The sequence below is a fragment of the Papio anubis genome, chromosome 3 (assembly GCF_008728515.1).
Source record: "Papio anubis isolate 15944 chromosome 3, Panubis1.0, whole genome shotgun sequence".
Lineage (NCBI taxonomy): Eukaryota > Metazoa > Chordata > Mammalia > Primates > Cercopithecidae > Papio > Papio anubis.
The window spans coordinates 138573919-138592888 of NC_044978.1; the positions used below are offsets into that span (position 1 = coordinate 138573919).

The 18970-nt window shown below is 37.3% G+C and overlaps 1 protein-coding gene across 14 annotated transcripts in view; it reads left to right on the forward strand.

Annotated features, from left to right (window-relative positions):
* Window positions 1-18970, forward strand: part of PDLIM5 (PDZ and LIM domain 5) — a 208361-nt gene that overhangs the window by 156472 nt on the left and 32919 nt on the right. For all 14 annotated transcript variants that reach the window (XM_003898978.3, XM_009207199.3, XM_009207204.3 and 11 more), the window contains one exon: window positions 3974-4161. In XM_003898978.3, the coding sequence (XP_003899027.1) occupies window positions 3974-4161 (188 nt within the window). The remainder of the gene's footprint in view (window positions 1-3973; window positions 4162-18970) is intronic.

Sequence of the window (18970 nt, forward strand, 5' to 3'; positions counted from 1 at the left end):
TATTATCTCATCTCTTATTTAATTATTAACGGTAACCTTGGGATAAAGGTGGTATTTTTATACCATTTTACAGGTGAGGAAATTTACCAAGTTTAAATAATTTACCTACAGTCACAGTAAAGTCCCCAACCTCAGGTACTTTATAATGTAGAGGAGGAGACAAGATGCGTAAAGAAGTGACTATTAATAGTAATTTTAAAACAACTATTACAAATCAGTGTAAAATTATATGCCATGCAGGTAACAAATGTCCAAAATTAAAAGGAGTGTCTCTACTGCTGGAGGCTTGAATAATTAAACAAAATAATGTATGTTAATTTGAACACAGTGCATGATGCATATTATATTTACTTCTATTATTATTATGGATAAGATGTGGATGGGTGTAGAGAGAGAGTAGGAAGAGTCACCTCGTATGTAGAATCTGGAAAAAAAATGTAGAATTGTGGACAGACAGTAGGGGTGGCCAGAATATAGTTTGTATAGCATAGTGATACAATCTAGACTGGTAGATTGTAGTTTTATCTTAGAAGGCTTTGTGTGTCATGCTGAAACATAACTGAGCCTCCCACAGGCTAAATGGCTAAATTCATTCTGCAGCATTCCATCCTCTGCTTAAGTAGCTTCTGGTGACAGGGCTCTCACAGAAAGCCTCATTAGGCACAGATTTTTTTCCTTTGGAAGATTTTTTATATTAGGAAGCACCTTTTATTGAAGCAAATCCATCTCACTGTAGATTTCACTCCTTGAAATTAGGCAAACAATGTAGTCACATAGAGTGAATCTGCATGTCAGACATTTGAGGATGGCTGTCATGCTTCTCTAGGTTTTTTCATAACCTGGGCTACTATTACCAGTTCCTTCACCCAAACTATATTAAGCTTGACACTGAATTCCTCTCTTTTAAGTCAGTTTGTCTGGCAGCTCTCCTGGAATTAAATTTTAATTCTTTCAGATGACTACACATTAAATGGTGATGGATTGGGTTTTGTTCTTTCCAGACTATATATTTTTGTTTCATCGATAATTCCTAGCATTGCTTGGTCATAATTTTTTTTTCTTAGAACCATGATTATATACATTATTAATTAGTTTTAAAAATCAAATCTGCAAGAGTAATTTAATCCTAGAATGAAAATGACCTATATATAAGTATTTCAAAAATCATTTATTTGTGATGAGTAAAAATGTTGAAAATAAGGCTTACTTTTATTTTTTAATACGGTAATTATCCTTTTCATACGTTAAGGTTATATTCTGTGCCTTGGACTTTATGCATAATTATCATATTTAAGTCTCATAGAAATCTTATGAGCAAAATGTTACTCTCACTTAAAGTATAGGTAACTGAGGCTTAGAGAAGTAAAATAATTTGTAAAAGATGCTCATAACCACTATACTATAATGTTCGAACCCTGATTCCATTAATGCTTTTTGTTGTGTTGCCTTTACTGATGATCGTGTTCAATATTCCCATGAGGGAGGCAGTCTTTGATTTTTTATTTATGATCAAGATTATTAAAGTGCTTAAAGTTTTTTATTATATAGCGTGTTTTATTATCAAGCAGGTTTTAGTTTTTTTAATTAAACTGATCAAAAATAATAAAAGCTGATGGCTCTATGACGCTTGATTTAAGAGAACAAGAATAGGGAGCAATATTTCAAGAAAATCATTCGTATAGTTTTTCAAAACTGTTTAGTGTCAGAGGTGCCCCAAGACTACTCCCAGGTTTATTATTTCACTAGAAGGACTTACAGGGCTCAGCGTATAGTTGCACTCATGACTAAAATTTATTATAGCAAAAGAATACAAAGCAAGATCAGCAAAGGAAAAAGGTGCATGGGACCAAATCTGGAGGAAATGAGGCTCAAGTTTCCAAGAGGCCTCTCCCAGTAGAGTCACATAGGGAGTGCACAATTCCTCCAGCAGCAAGTGTGGCAAGACATGCCAAGCGTTGCTGCCGTAGAAGCTCAGTAGAGACCACATATCCAAGGTTTCTTAAGGGCTTATTACATAGGCACCTCGTGGTGAGTTTCTACCAAGATTCTAGACTCTCAAAAGGAAAGCAGATGTTCAACATCAACCGTATTGTTTATCCAAACAGTTAAGGCACAGAGAGCTACTCTTAGCATTTAGAGAAACTTTTTTTTTTTTTTTTTTAGATGGAGTCTCACTCTGTTGCCCAGGCTGGAGTGCAGTGGCATGACCTCGGCTCACTGCAAGTTCCGCCTCCCTGGTTCAAGCGACTCTCCTGCCTCAGCCTCCTAGTAGCTGGGACTACAGGCGTCCACCACCACACCCAGCTAATTTTTTTGTATTTTTAGTAGAGACGGGGTTTCACCGTGTTAGCCAGGATGGTCTCAATCTCCTGACCTCGTGATCCTCCAGCCTTGGCCTCCCAAAGTGCTGGGATTACAGGTGTGAGCCACCGCTCCCAGCCAGCATTTAGAGAAACTTTTATGTCACTGTTGGCCACAGCTTACCAGCTAAGTTCCTAGATGCCAGTCAAGGGCCAATTTTGCAACTAAGTCTTCTATGGATGGGCAGTCTGGGGCTTACTATGTTAGGTTTTACATAAGATTTAAGAGTTACTGGGGAAATTATAAACTACTGTTCACTTGATAATATGGACAATATTTAATTTGAAATTTATTTTTATTAAAATAATTTCTACTTAATTAAGGGTATTTTATTGAATTTGTTAATATATTACCCTGTCTTTATCAGTCTGTTCCTCCAGCTATTGATTTCAGGTATTGAAATACGGGTATGGAATTTTTTAAGCAACCAGCATTGAAAAGTTAAGTAGTAGAAAGGTTTTTTTTGTTTGTTTGTTTGTTTTGTTTTTTTTTTTTTGTTTTGAGATGGAGTTTCGCTCTGTCAATGACACGATCTCAGCTCACTGCAGCCTCCGCCTCCCAGGTTCAAGCCGTTCTCCTGCCTCAATCTCCCAGGTAGCTGGGACTACAGGCGTCCGCCACCATGCCCAGCTAATTTTTGTAGTTTTAGTAGAGATAGGTGATCTGCCAGACCCGGCTTCACAAAGTGCTGGGATTATAGGTGTGAGCCACCACGCCCAGCCTGAAAGTATTACTTTTAAGTATTATTATTATACTTTACTTGATAGAAATAACCACTGCTATATATTATATCATACCAAAGCATATATTTTATAATTTAGGCTACCTATAATTATTATTTTTTGGAAATGATGTTATATATAATTATAAATAACAAATGACTTGGTAATAAAGGCCATATGATCTTCAAAACCAAACTGGAACTAGCATAGATAAGCCCTCCTGTTTAAACAGGTAACTCTGGTTGAAAGAAGGTAATGGCAGTCTTGTCTCTTTTTTCCCTTTATTATGAATGCATAACACTGGATGTTCTGTTAGGCAAGGGATGTTGTTTCTTGTTTCTTGTTTTGTGGCCAGTGCATAGCACAACCAACATTTGGCATATAATAGGTGCTTAAATATTTATGAACGAGTGAGTATGTGAGTAGAAGGAGTAACTGGCCTGGGCATGGTGGCTCACACCTGTAATCCCAGTGCTTTGGGAGGCTGAAGTGGGATGATTGCTTGAGGCCAGGAGTTGAAGACCAGCCTGAGGAACATAGTGAGACCCCTGTATCTAAAAAAAAAAAGAAGAAGAAGAAGAAGAAGCGTAACTGGGAAGGGGTAAGGTATCAGGGAAACTTTTATCATTTAAAAGATTAATTGTGTAAATTTTCAATAGTCTAATTTCTCGTGGTAGACCTTTTAGAATTTTCAAAGCATAAAACAAATGCAATCTGACTCCCTTTTCTTTTTTTCTGTTTTAAAGAGAGGCAGTCCTTCAGTCATGACTTTAAAGATTTTCTTTTCTAAAACATCGATTAACCAATGGATTTTGATTGATTCATGGATTTTGAAAAGTTGCTAAGTTAGGTTGCTACCGCTTCACCAAAGATGTTTATTTCCTTTACAGTAACTCTCAGGAGCCTTCTCCACAGTTGACTTCCTCAGTAGCTTCCACACGGAACATGCCCGAAAGCCTGGACAGCCCAGCGTCCGGCAGACCAGGAGTAGCCAGCCTCACAACTGCAGCTGCCTTCAAGCCTGTAGGATCCACCGGTGTCATCAAGTCACCAAGCTGGCAACGGCCAAACCAAGCAGGTAGCCCAAAAAAATCTCTTACTTCTTGCTTTTCATAATGAGTGTCATTATGAAAATGTGTTCTGGGATATATGGTAGAATTCACTGGTAAAACCCATTCTCAATAATCTAAGATTTAGAAAGGACTGTCAAGATTAACTATAGCTATTTTTCTCTCTGAGACATCTCATAAACATTCTTTGTGTGTATTTGATACAGTTGCATTTGCTATTCATAATTGTAGGATTGGGCATTTCCTTGTTTCCCAGAATACTCAGGAAGCATGTGTTGAATTGTAAATTTGGGTCTTATTTAATAACAAAATATATTGTTGTAAGGTTATGCTTGGAAATACAACATTTTAGTTTTGATGATACGTACAAATAACCACAGAAACATTATTGCCATCAAACAATTACTGAAGAAAGCACCTTCCAATTCTTGTTCTCACAATTTATGTAGCATAGGGGAAGAAGGACACAGCACTAGAAAGAGCATTTGAGCAGCAGGATGGAACATCTTGGCCTCAGTCTGGAAACCTGAGTTGTCATTGACTTCTACAGATTAACGGCTTTAAATAAAGTCACATAGCCTCTTTGATACCCTCAGTTTTCTGATCTACAAAATGAAGAAAGACTAGCCAGGTGCAGTGGCTCAGACCTGTACTCCCAGGACTTTGGGACGCCAAGGCGGGCGGATCACGAGGTCAGGAGATCGAGACCATTCTGGCTAACATGGTGAAACCCCATCTCTACTAAAAATACAAGAAAAATTAGCTGGGTGTGGTGGTGGGCGCCTGTAGTCCCAGCTACTCAGGAGGCTGAGGCAGGAGAATCACTTGAACCCACGAGGCAAAGGTTGCAGTGAGCCGAGTTCACGCCACTGCACTCTAGCCTGGGTGGCGAGTAAGACTCCGTCTCAAAAAAGAAAAAAAAAAAGAAGTAAGAAATATTTCTGTTGTGTTGGAAAGAGGACAGGCCGTGGCATATGAGTTAGACTATTTTAGAGGAAAGACTTTTATTACTTCTAAAAACTTAAAGTATTTAGTCTAATATTATTAGTCTCTGAGATTTCTGGACTATTAACTGACTTAGCATAACCTATTCTCTTGGGGAAAAAATGCCAAGCTCAGCCCCATACATTTTTGAGTTATTTCTATTTATTTAAAGCCTATGTATGATGATGAAGATTTTCTGTAATTATTTTGTGCATTTGAATACAGAAAGTAATTTTCAGAAAAATGCTATTGGTATGGTAATTGGAAGCTAACAGGAGAATGTTTTGTAAAAAGCAACGAAAAGACTAAATTTCTGAGGTAGAAACTGAAGAGAAGGCGCAAAGTATATGGACAGTGGAGGACAGAAAGTTTATATACGGCTTTTGGAAGTTCAGAAGTTTATGGTTAAAATACTGCTCTGCCTCTTAAGTGGAAAGAAAAAATTCATTTCTTTTGAACTCTTGGCGAATATAGAGTACAGCAAAATTACCACAAGAGGGCGATGGAGTGCTTTCTCCAAGCCTAATTAAATTTGTGAGAATAATCAAAGTAGGCCAATATTAGCAAATATAATAATGAGTCACATGGTTAGTATTTAAAACATTATGCTTTTTCTAGAAAATATAAATGAATTTTATATGAGCAAAACTACAACAGTATAAAACATTATACATTATATAACATTATAAAGCAAAATTATAAAAAGATTGTTTTCCTGTTGTGAAGTCACAGTTGAATTACATCATAATTCTTAGCTCAATTTTGAAAATATTTACTGAGCTCTTATTTATCTTGCTCCAGGTGCTATAAGCAGGCATTTTATCAGTTATTATGTTGTGGCAAAGTTAACTTATTTTGTACTATTTTGGACAATTTAAAAATAAATACAAAATTCCCAGCCACTCAAATTCTGCTGCCCGACACAATGGAATACCATAGTTTGAAGGCAATAACAACAAAATCATCTCAGAATGTACTGTTAGTCTTAGATAAATAGTTTCAAAAGCTTCCTGATGCAAATGAAAAAGTCTTGATTTAGAAGATGATAGCGGATTCATCATGTGTTCATGCGTTCCTGTTTAAGTTATGGATACCAGCTTAGGTAAATTTGGTTCATTAGATACAAATATATGTATAAAATATTACTATCTTACAAATGTAATGAAATGTTTTTCAAAAATTCAGTCATAAAGTCATGAAGAGCCTTTGTATGTTAGAACACGTCAGTTTTCTAATTTTAGTTTAATCATATACAAAATGAGAATGATTAATTCATTAGAATATAAGCAACGCTTTGAAAGATCTGGACCCATTGTTAATTGAGCCAGCTTTCTGACTGGTGGTGGCCCCCCAAAATAGAAATGCCTACCCTTTGCGGGTATGAATTTCAGAAGGTTAGCATTTTTGTGAGCCTTTTCCCTCTCTCCCTCCCTCCTTTTCACCCTTCCCTCCTTTCTTCCCTCCCTCCCTCACTGTCGCCCAGGCTGGAGTACAGTGGCGGGATCTCAGCTCACTGCAACCTCCGGCCCCCTGGGTTCAAGCAATTCTCCTGCCTCAGCCTCCTGAGTAGCTGGGGCTACAGGCGCCTGCCACCACACCCAGCTAATTTTTGTATTTTTAGTAGAGACGGGGTTTCACCATGTTGGCCAGGCTCAATCTCCTGACCTCATGATCCACCCACCCTGGCCTTCCAAAGTACCGGGATTACAGGCATGAGCCACCACGCCTGGCCTCCATTTCTTTAACTATTAAAATAAAGACCTTAAAAACTTCTCCTATAGCATTCTTGTGAAATCAAATGATATAACTAGGCTGCAGATACTTAGAGGATACTCAGAGGTTAACTTTCTATGCCTTTATTCCTTTTCTTAATGGCATTAATAACTTACATTGTTACCGTCCAAAAACTGGTTTTCATATGACATCCCTGCTTGAAAATGTTTGGGGCTGTCTGCTGCCCACAGTCAAAATGCTTAGCTTTTTAACAGAACTTTTGGTCCCCTTGCAATCTCAGGCCAACCTTCTCCTCCAGCTTCATTTTATAATACTGTTCCCCGTAGTCCACTCACACTGAAGTTCATGAGTTCATATCATTCCTTGGCACACACTTTTCTGCCTTGTACAAGCTGCTCCTTTGGTTTGAAATGCTTTTCCATCCCTTCTACTCCTGACAAACTTCTCTTTATCCTTTAAGACCAGTTGTTCCCCCTTTGTGAAGCTTTCTTGAGCCCTCTTGTTACCTGTTCTTTTTCAATGCTCCTACAAAATTTCAATAGTCTTTATTATAGCATTCATCTTGTTCATTTTAATTGTTTACATAGGTGTCTTTTATGACTGTTTTTAGATTCCTTTGAGGACAGGGACCAACTCACACTGATCTCTGTTTTATGGCACCTAAACAATACCTGGCACAGTTTATAGGCCCTCAGTAAATGTCCCTGAGAAAGTGAGTGGGTAGAGAAGTCAGTTGTCTTATTTAGGACATCATACGATCTGAAGGATGCAGAATTCATCTGCCAAGATATTGTTCTGTCCTCTTACCAAACTTGAAATTCCCACAACAGTCATTGAAAAGGTGGGAGCACTGTCTGCCAAAGGCTGCTATTAGAAAATAAACATGTTGCTAAGGAAAAGGGAGCTCCACTCTCCTTGAAGCATTTAACTCTCTTCAGAATTAAGATTGTGAACATGAGCAGTACTATAACTAGTAATACATTATTTATTTTCAGAAATTAAAAAATAATAATAGTTGTAAAGCCCTATGATAGGAATTTTTTTTTCCTCAAAAGTATGAGAGCTGGGCACTGTGGCTCACACCTGTAATCCCAATACTGTGGGAGGTTAAGGCAGGAGGATTGCTTGAGGTCAGGAGTTTGAGACCAGCCTGGGCAACATAGTGGGACTCCCATTTCCACAAATTAAAAAAAAAAAAAAAAGTTGGCTGGGCATGTTGGTGCACGCCCATGGTCTCAGCCACTCGGCAGACTGAGATAGGAAGATCTCTTGAGCCTAGGAGGCAAAGGATGCAGTGAGCCAGGATTGTGCCACCGCACTCCAACCTGGGTGACAGAGCTGGACCCCCATCTAAAAAAATGTGATAATTTACTGCATATAAAGAACCAAGCAGTGGAATACAGAGGAAATATTAGGAATGTGGGATCGCCTATTTTGTCATTGTGGACGAATTAACTCGGATGCAAAGCACCAGTATATAATATAGAAATTATCAAAAAGGTACAAAGAAGAGTCAAATCAGACTGTGAGTCCCAGGTCAGGGGCATGGAGGTGTGGATCAGTGGAAAGGGAAGAAAAAGACTTAAAGTTCTGAGGATACAATCTTGAGGTAAAGTATGTGTTTGTTTATAATGAAGTCCTATTTTATGCAGGAATAATATTTTAATGTTTGTGCCTAAAACAAAATCGCATGTAGTCAACGACGCTTGAACATTTTTAGGAAGAGGCCAATTTGTAGAGGGAGCAACATAGGCGAAAACTGAGAGAATTTGGCTTCGGGTAGGAAAGGCAAGTAGTTCGGTATGTTCAAGACTGTCTAGTGGCCCAGAGAGAAGATTGGGTGGATTAATGGGGGCTTTGAATGTAAGAGTGTGGACCTGATGCTGAAAGGAAACTATTAAAAGATTTATAGGCCGAAAGTGGCAAAATCAGACTTGCATTATTAAAAGATTATTATAGCATTAATGTGTTTAAAAGATCATCATGACTTCATTGTAGAGATTAAGATTGCAGTCCTGGAGACCATTTAAGAAGTTATTCAGGTAATCCAATCTGGAGATATGATAATGAATATTGCACTGGGCAGTGGCAGTGGCAGTGTTTTGGAGACAATTCCCTGGACAGGGTGACTGCAGGGTATTTATACTTTAACCTAACTGGGCTGCTGGTTTTAACCATTGCCCTCCCTGGGAGCTTGACTCCCTATAGAGTACCTATGTATCTTCTGTTAAAACACCAGTGGAGTATTATATTCAGTTTATAGCATATTAGAATGCTACCTTCATACTTTCTTTAATTATGTGTACACACAACTCCCAGTTGAGGCCTGTTTACTCTCATGTCCCTGGTGTTGACAAGAAATTAGTGGATTTCTTCTTATTATTAAAGGTGTCCATGGAGGCAGGCATTCTACTGAGGAAAATAAAAGCGTATATTGATATTAGTTGATATGATATTATGGCGACATACTCAAGGCAGTAGTGTTTTATCATTTAATATTAGACTTTTTTTTTTTTTGAGACAGAGTCTCGCTCTGTCCCCCAGGCTGGAGTGCAGTGGCTCAATCCCGGCTTGCTGCAAGCTCCGCCTCCCGGGTTCATGCCATTCTCCTGCCTCAGCCTCCCAAGTAGCTGGGACTACAGGCGCCCGCCCACACGCCCGGCTAATTTTTTTTGTATTTTTAGTAGAGACAGGGTTTCACTGTGTTAGCCAGGATAGTCTCAATCTCCTGATCTCGTGATCCGTCCGCCTCGGCCTCCCGGAGTGATGGGATTATAGACGTAAACCACCACGCCCGGCCAATATTAGACATTCTTAACCTCTGATAGTCTGTATTGAACAGATACCAATTTCCCTACAGTCTTGTTAAGGCACCATTCCCTTTATGTGAATTAGGTGATAGTATGTAAGCTTTATCTTAGTGATTTGCTTTTCTCTATGAAACAGTTTGGATATGTAGTAAAGACAAAGGCTCTTAATTGACAAGAATGTAAAAACAAAAGTTTATTCTTTTTTAGAATACAAGTTGTTTTGTGTTTTGAAGAAGCATGATACAAGTAAGCTATAAATATAAAAGTTGTGACCATTTGAAGGTCTTTTGGGGACAGTGTAAATTTCTTTTGATCTAACGAAAAGGGGGAAAAACACAAACTTGCTTTTCAAAATAAATAGTTAGTTAATTTTTGCTTCTGTTGTACCTCATCTGAGGGGTTCTCCCCATCCCTATTTGAGGATTGGGAACTCATGAATACAATGGGTGGCCTAAAAGGAACAAACCTTTGACATTTCACAGTAGAATGATGACTATCATTGATTAGTAGTAATCATTGTTTTTATAATACTTTCAGTTGTAACAGATATTTTTATAAGAATGCACAATAAGGTAATGTCATTAAAATTTAAAATGTAAATGGGCATTATTTATCTAATGAGGTAACAGCCTCTGAGAAAAGTCAGAAGAATTGTTTACAGTTCTGTAGTGACTTGAACCCAGCTGTTTTGACTCTGAATACTGTATTTTCCTGAGTCACAAGACAATATCAGTGAACATATTTAAGGAGGACTATATCTGTTAGGGATGGGATAGAAAGGATTCTTGCCTTGGATAATAGGGCGCTTCAAGTGACTGGCAACTGCTAAGATCTGTTTCAAGTAACATTTTCTTTGCATCTAAACTCCATTTCTGAAATTTAGATCATTTGGCTAAGATTCTAGTTAATATGCTTTTTTTTTGTTTTTGATCATACCCTGCTTCTAGTATGTGCTACATTTAGCAATAAAGAAAAGCTTATTTACTTCATTATGGACTGAGCTTTGGAGAGATCTGATATGTTGTTTTGGTGTTTTTTTATTTTTTTTTTTGAGAAAGACTCAAATATATTTGTGAGATTTGATTAGATCAAAGACTGAATGATGTGCATCTCAGTTATAAGTGGATATAAATTCTATCTTTTATTTGAAGTCTAAGGGAGATAGGGGTGAGAAAGGAAATTACTGTTTCTACAACCATCCCAAATTTCATTGTAGGCTTTGCACTACAGTAATAAATCGAGATAACTAGATTTGCTTAGCTAAGATGGATAGATTTATTGGTTCCATTTTAAAATTTTTATATGAATAAGTAAACTGCTACCAGTTGCGTGTATTTCATCTCTTCTAATAATGTTTTATTGCCATCTGCTCCCCTGCATTTTGACATCATTAAACTAAACATCCCACTTGCCATAAAGCCCTGACTGGAGCTGTCCATTGTCAAAACTGGGGTGTGAAACATGTAAATATGCCCATCTCCTTACATAACAAGTAGATTTTTGTTTCTGATTCTCGGGAAAAAATAAAAGTTACAACCATTAATTGCCTGTTTTCTTTTCTTCTAATTGTTCCTTCATTGAAATTTATTTCCGTGTTGGAAGCTTTCCAGTGCTGATGCAAGGCCTCATCTGTGAAAGCTATTCTTTCTCCCCGTTTTCTTCTCATTCTGAGACTAAAATATTAAACCTTTTATAAGGCAGACATCTATATTTGTTCATATATGCTTTTCATAAAGAATTGTTATTATTAATTGATGCATATGGTCTAAACCAAGGTTTGGCAAACAGTGTTCCTTGGTCACATCTGGCCCACCACTGATTTTTGTGAATGAAGTTTTGTTGGAAAACAGCTATGGTACAGTTGTTTATATATTGTTTATGGCTGATTTCATGCCACAGTGGCAGAGGTGAATAGTTGCAAGAGTCTGTAAGGCCCACGAAGCCTAAAATATTTACTCTCTGGCTCTTTACGGAAAAAGTTTTGTTAACCCTGGTTTTCAAACGCATGAATAAGAATAATGATACTTGATAATTCCGCATAGTAGTTGCAGACTTTATTGACAGCCATCAACACCCTTGGTAGCACTAGTCCTGAGATACTATGATTGCCTATTTGCTTGTCTGTAGTGCCTTTAAGAAGATAAACTCTTTCTGGGCAGATATCTTATCCTTAAATGTATCTTCCACACCAGAAGACTTCTTACATCTAAAACGTTGTATGTACTAAGTAGTTGTTGAATGAGTGGATGTTTTATTTTTTAACTATGTAAGATCTTATGTCAGAGTGTAATAATAATTGACACTTATAAAGCATTTCTTACCGATTCAAGGAAGTGTAAGTAAACCCTTTTACTACTTTATTTAATCCTCTCACCTTTTGAGGTAGTTATTATTGCTGTTTTACAAATGAGGTAACTTAAGACCCAGAATGCTGACATATCTAACATCACAGCTAGAAAGCCCAGAACTAGGAGCCTGTGTATCTTGAAATTTAGATTTTATGCTAGATGTGCTTCTTCTTCCACCATAAAATAGCTGACCTACCAACTCTGCTTTTAAAAGATACTAAATTAAAACATAACTTTGAAAAATGATAAAGTATCATTTATTTTGGAGACCTAATGACTTTAATTGAGAGATATCTTAGGGAATTAGTGATAGTAATAGAAATGTAAGGTGTATCCCAGTTTTTATATTTTGCCATAATTTGTATTCATCATTAGAGATGTTGTGGATATTGACATGGAGAAATCTTAAAATTTCTCTCTTTTTTTTTTTTCCTGCTTCATTTTTTCCCCCTACATGATTAGAACTCTATTTATATGGTCAACTTAAACCATAGGTACCTTTCTCCTTCATTTCTGAAATTAGGCTGCTTTCTCATTTATATCAATGGTTGAAAATTGGTGGGAAAATGGTAAAAGCCAAACCCATTTAGCTTTCATGTGACTTTGGAAGTAAGACATGTCAGAACTCTAGACATAATATGAGTATAAAATGATTTTAATGTATGTCCTTATGGTTTTCTCATCCAAATATGAGCAAAATTGTACAAATTTAATATTTTAAATATATTCTAAGCTTACAAAGTCTATATGAATTTACCATTGATCTTTAGTATTCCTGAGGTCATGAATTATTTCTCAGTTTTGTTTTTGTTTTTTTAAAAATATTTTAATTTTATTCTTTATTTCTTTTTTTTTTTTTAAGAAAATGAAACACATTGGCCTCCTACAATAAAAGCATAGACTTGTCTTCCCACTCTAAGTGGAAAATGGAACAGTGATATTAAGATGATTTAGAAAATTCTGGGCCAGGCACAGTGGTCCATGCCTGTAATCCCAGCACTTTGGCAGGCCGAGACCGGCGGATCATTAGGTCAGGAGATTGAGACCATTCTGGCTAACATGGTGAAACCTTGTCTCTACTAAAAATACAAAAATAAGCTGTGCGTGGCGCATGCCTGTAGTCCCAGCTACTTGGGAGGCTGAGGCAGGAGGATTGCTTGAACCCGGGAGGCGGAGGTCGCAGTGAGCCGAGGTCGTGCCACTGCACTGAGCAAGACTTAGTTTCAAAAAAAAAAAGAAAGAAAGAAAATTCTGTGTACATTGTGATAAATAATTTGTTGACTTAATTGAATGCTGGTAAAACCAGATATGTTAAGATCTCATATCTTTATCTTCAAGGTACATACTGGGTCTCTTTTACTTGTGTCTCTGACCAAATGGAAGTTTTCTATATAAGATCAACTAGGACAAAAAGGCAAGTCGATGTGTACTGAATTTTGATTATGTGTGGTATAAGAGATTAAAAAGAGAACTGAACATAATCCAAGTCCCCACACTCACTTTAATTAAGATATTGTAGATCCAGCTTAATCTGGGTTCTTAAAGTTGAAAGGCTGGTTCGCTAATGGAAGAAGCTAGCCTCCTGAAGCCTCCTGAAGATGTGGACATATTTGATACTTAGCCTTGGTTGCACCTGTTCCAGTGCTTTCTAGTGTGCATACCAGCATTCTCCACTGCTTAGAGAAATGGTAATAGTTTAATCTGTCCAATTTGCTTTTAATCACTGAGTAAAAAAAAAAAAGTCCTTGATTTCATTTTTTAAAAATTGCACAAACGTCTCCAGAATGTGCTTTCCTCTGATCCCAGATCTTGGCTTAACTTTCTCCATTTCTGTTGGATATGATTTCATGCCTGGATTATGAAGAGTAGACTGTTGTTTAGGCTTTCAACATAAGGAGCTTGACAGACAAAATGCACATATTCTGTGCTTCTCTTGGCCACCATCTGTTTGAGATGGCTGGGGAAGGGGCAGAGAAGAAAGCACTTGCTGCACACAATAGTATGCAAGCATGTTGCCGTGACTGCTACCCAATTTAGTATGTGTAAAATTGCTACCATACCATTGAGAACATATTTCCTGAGATGTTGAATTATAATACTTTATCTCCCCAAGAGTGCCACTTTGATGTAGCCCAGTTATTTATACAAGCACAACATTAGCCTCAGTGTTTATAACAAGAACATCTCTTGCAGTTGAGCCAGTTGTTTTTCACACCAGAAAATCTCATGTATGATCTCTGCCTTGTTGGGGCTGTCAACATTTGTCTTTTATCAGGGGGACTATTAGTATCCATTGATTTTTTTTTTTTTTTTTTTTTTTTTTTTTTGAGACGGAATCTCCCTCTGTCACTCAGGCTAGAGTCCAGTGGTGCGATCTGGGCTCACTGCAACCTCTGCCTCCTGGGTTCAAGCGATTCTCCTGCCTCAGCCTTCTGGTAGCTAGGATTACAGATGCACACCACCACGTCCGGCTAATTTTTGTATTTTTTCATAGACATAGAGTTTTGCCATGTTGTCCAGGCTGGTCTCAAACTCCTGACCCCAAGTGATATGCCCACCTCAGCCTACCAAAGTGCTGGGATAATAGGTGTGAGCTACTGCGCCCAACCTAGTATCCATTGATATTTTCAGTATCAGCCTTTCTTCTGATTTAATGAGAATGAAGTATTATAGGATTTTTAAAATAAGGAATCAAAAAGTATTTTATGGTTATTCGTAGATTTGTCCCCATAACTTTCTTTGCTGCTTTACCTTAATCCAAATGTAGTAGTTGAAGTATTCACACCGATATGAAGTTTATACAATAAAATAGATTTAGTACTTTAAGGCTGTTTGTCCTTAGCAAAAGTATTACATCTGTAATTATGTTTCTCGTTCTGTTGCCCAGGCTGAGGTGCAGTGATGTGATCACAGCCCACTGCAACCTTGAGCTCCTGGACTCAAGTTATCCTCCTGCCTCACACCCCTGAGTAGCTAGGACTATAGGTGCATGCCACCATGCCAAAGTTTTTTTTTGTTTTTTTTTTTTTTTTTGGTAGAGATGGGGGTCTCACTGTGTTGCTGGTCTCAAACTCCAAGCTTCAAGTGAGCCTCCTGCCTCAGTTTCCCAAAGTGCAGGGATTGCAGATGTGAGCCACCACACCTGGCCACATTTCTCTTCTAAAGCAATTTATATAAATTCTCCTAAATGTTTCTCAAAACGTGAAGAATGCAGCCTTTTATCCATATGTTTTATTTCAGGAACTTTGCAGCCATTAATTATAATGGCTAAAAACTTTGGGCAGTCAGGTTTATGGAAATAAGTAGTATTTCTCTAAGAAACTCATATTTTACAGAATACATGAAGGGCTTAAAAGTGATAATCTAAGCTGTTAGAGACTTCAAGGAAAATTTTAAAATAACGCGTTCATACATTTTTCCTACATTTGTCCTAGCAGGCTCGGTAAGGAAATTAAAATAGCAGAAATAAATCACCTCAACTATCACTATCCCCTCCTCCAAACTGGTCCAGAAGTGAGTACTACCAGATTTAGATAACATTTAAGGAGCTCTGACTTCATATTTTAATGGATCAAGACATTAACTGGCAAAGAGCTTAGCACACAGTAGGTACATAATAATTATTGATGAATTAATGCATAAGGACATAGTGTTTGGAGTCAAATAGACATGGTTTTGGATCTCGTATTCTCTGCTCCCCTCCACTGGCTTCCATGACATACTCTCCTGGTTTTTCTCCTGCCTCTCTATCAGTCCCTAAGGTATTTGTGTTACTGGCTTTCTGCCTACGGAGCTCTTCTGTTTTTATGCTGTACTTTCCCTGAAATAGTCTCATTCACCCCCACAGACTCAAATGTCGTCAATATGTTGGTGACTCTTGAATCAATTCTTCTAGCTTAGGTACTTCTCCTGAGTTCTCATATTCAATAAATGATCTGTACTGGATGGACCACAGGCGCCTCCAACTTGAACATACATGTGCTGTCCTCCACTGTGAATACATGCTTAGCGTAGCATCTGCCTCATTACAGGCTCTTAGCATAAACTTGTGAGTGAAAGGTATCTATAGGTAAAGTCAGCATTTTTCCACCTTTCTAGCAGTTATCCCACTATAACATAATTGACTGTTTACTGGCTTATAACCCTCTTTAAACTCAGTAAGGGCAGAAACCATGTTTGTCTTGTTCATATTGGTAGAGCCAGTGCATTGTTTGGTATATAGTAGTTGTTCAGAAAACATTTGCCTTATTTCATGATTCTGCATGTTTTGGGCAAGTTAGTTATCCTTTCAGAGGTTTATATTCTTGATCTGTTAAATAGTTGACAGTACCTTGAAATGTTGTAAAGATGAAACAATTCAGTTATTCACTTTTCAAAACTTTTTACTATAGAAAAATACTCAAATATATGTATCTGCACTCCAGCCTGGGCCACAGAGTGAGACCTTGTCTCTAAAAAAAAAAAAAAAAAAAAAAAAAAAATTAAAGTAGAAACAAACTTAAAAATTACTGTGTTGGGAGATGTGTGGTAGGCAGAATAATGCCCCCTCTACAGATGTCCATGAACACAGAACGTGTGACTATGTTATGTTATATGGCAAAAACGAATTAAGTTTGCAAATGGAGTTAAGATTGCTTATCAATTGACCTTAAAAATGGGGAGATTATCCTAGTTTGACCCAGTGTGATCACAAGGGCCTTCAAAAGTGGAAGAGCAGGGAGGCAGAAGAGAGGATCAGAGTGATACTAGGTGAAAACAATGCAACCCGTGCTTGCTGGCTTTGAAGATGGTGGAAGGGGCTTTGAACCAGAGAACTAGGTAGGCTTAGTTTCCCTAGAGCCTTCAGAAGGAAAAACAGTCCTACCAACACCTTGATTTTGACCCAGTTATATATGTGTAGGATAACTGTTAGATTTAGGTAATAAACTTGTGTTGTTTTTAAGCCAGTAAGTTATTAGTAATTTGTTACAGTGGCAATAGAAAACTGATGATCAGATAATCAGAAAAAAATTGGAAATTGGGTGTTTTGTGATATTAGGGAATATTTTTAAGTGTGATAATGGTATTATGATTATGTTTTTTAAAAGAGTACTCTTTTAGAGATTATTTTACAGTATAGATTAAATGGCATATCTTGAATTTGCTTCATAATAGTTTAGAGATGGCAGGGGAGCAAGTGGGATATTAGGGAAACGTGACTAATTATGAAGCAATGATTAACAAAGCTTGATTTTTCCATTTATTAAGTTGTACTAGTTTTTCAAATAATGAATTGGTTCCTTAGCATCCTCTACACATAAGCAATGTGGATTTAAAAAAAAAATCCTAGAATCATTGTAAACTCATAGATTTAGCTATATGTGAAGTATTTCAATCCATTGTAGTTCTTATTATTATTTTTCTTAATGCTCAAACTGTCCCATCTACTTATTCAAGTTATTTTGATGCAACTCTGTGAGTCTTGAACATTTTCCTTGCTTTCTAATTTGACAGGACATTCCAGACTCTCCTTATTCATTTTTTGCCCCAATCCTAGAATCAGCAATTTCCCTAAGACTTCTGGTTCCCTTTAGTAGAAAGACAATAATTCTGGTGCAGGAGTCATTTTTTCTCTGAATAAAGACTTATTGAGCAATATGCCAGGGAATGCTGGGTGCTAGGGATAGAGCAATGAACAAAATAGATGGTGTCCCTGACCTCAAGGTATGAGAAGACAGAATAAACAATAAAAAGAATATAACATGAGTGCTGTAGATAAAGAGAAACTGCTGAGGAATATAGGAACTGCTGCTTTGTGGGGAATGGGGTGCTGTTTTGTATAGGATGGTCCAGGAAAGGTACATTGATAATATGGCCTTTGAGTAGAGACCAGAAGGAAGTAAGGGAGCAAGCCATGTGAACAACTGGGGAAAAGATTTCCAGGCAGAGGGAACAGAAAGTACAAAGGCCCTGAATCAGAAGCACACTGGCCAGTACAGAGGAATAATCAGGAGGCCAGCGTGTCTAGGATATAATGGGCCAGGGATAGAGTGGCAGGAGATCAGGTCAGACAGATAGCAGAGGTCAGATTTTGAACAGAGGAGTATCTGTTCAAAACCCTCCAATTATATACTGACTTCATTTTTACTGACTTTTGTGTTGGTGGCAAGGGTAGAAGCAAGATCTATAGGCAGTCACTGCTCTAATCCAACCACGAAATGAAGATGGTGGCTTGGACCAAGATGTGCTATGGAGGTGGTGAGACGTCATTATGTGATGTGGTTTTTGTATTATTATGAGCAGTTCATCTCCGAACACCAAACTTTCTCTCCTACTGCTTATGTTTAGCAATACAGAAGCACTACTTCTAATAAGAGTAAGCTGCCTTAGAAGACACTAGCAACATCTGTTATTGTTTAAGTTTATTTTTTGGGATATCATCCCCCATTCCCAGCTGACTTATGTTAAGTTTTCAAGTATAGTTTGACAGAATGTAGTATTTTTTTCACATAGTGTATGTCGGTAGTAAGAATATTTTACTGGTAGTTGGATAATTTTATTTGAACCAAAGAATCAACTGATTAATTTCATGCCTATTCAGGTACAGTCTGGCCAGGTGCTTAATCTATGCATTATAATCCTCACTACTGTCTTTTAAGTGTGTCGGTTTAGAATTAACAGCCGTTATGAACAGGAACAGAGACCAAAAATATCAAATAACCCCCACTTTATTCTTAATCCAGTGAGAAAACATCTGTTTTCAAAAAATTCACACATGTGCTACCAGGAACTTGATGGATTTTAATTAATATTTTCTCACTGGAAACTCTAGCAACTCTGTATATTGTGGATTAGGTATATTTTACTGGATTAACTTAACAAATTTTTATACTGTATGCTGAGAAAGTTTTCTAATATGTTGCTAGGTTTTCCAGTAAATTTATGTTTATTTATTTAATGAT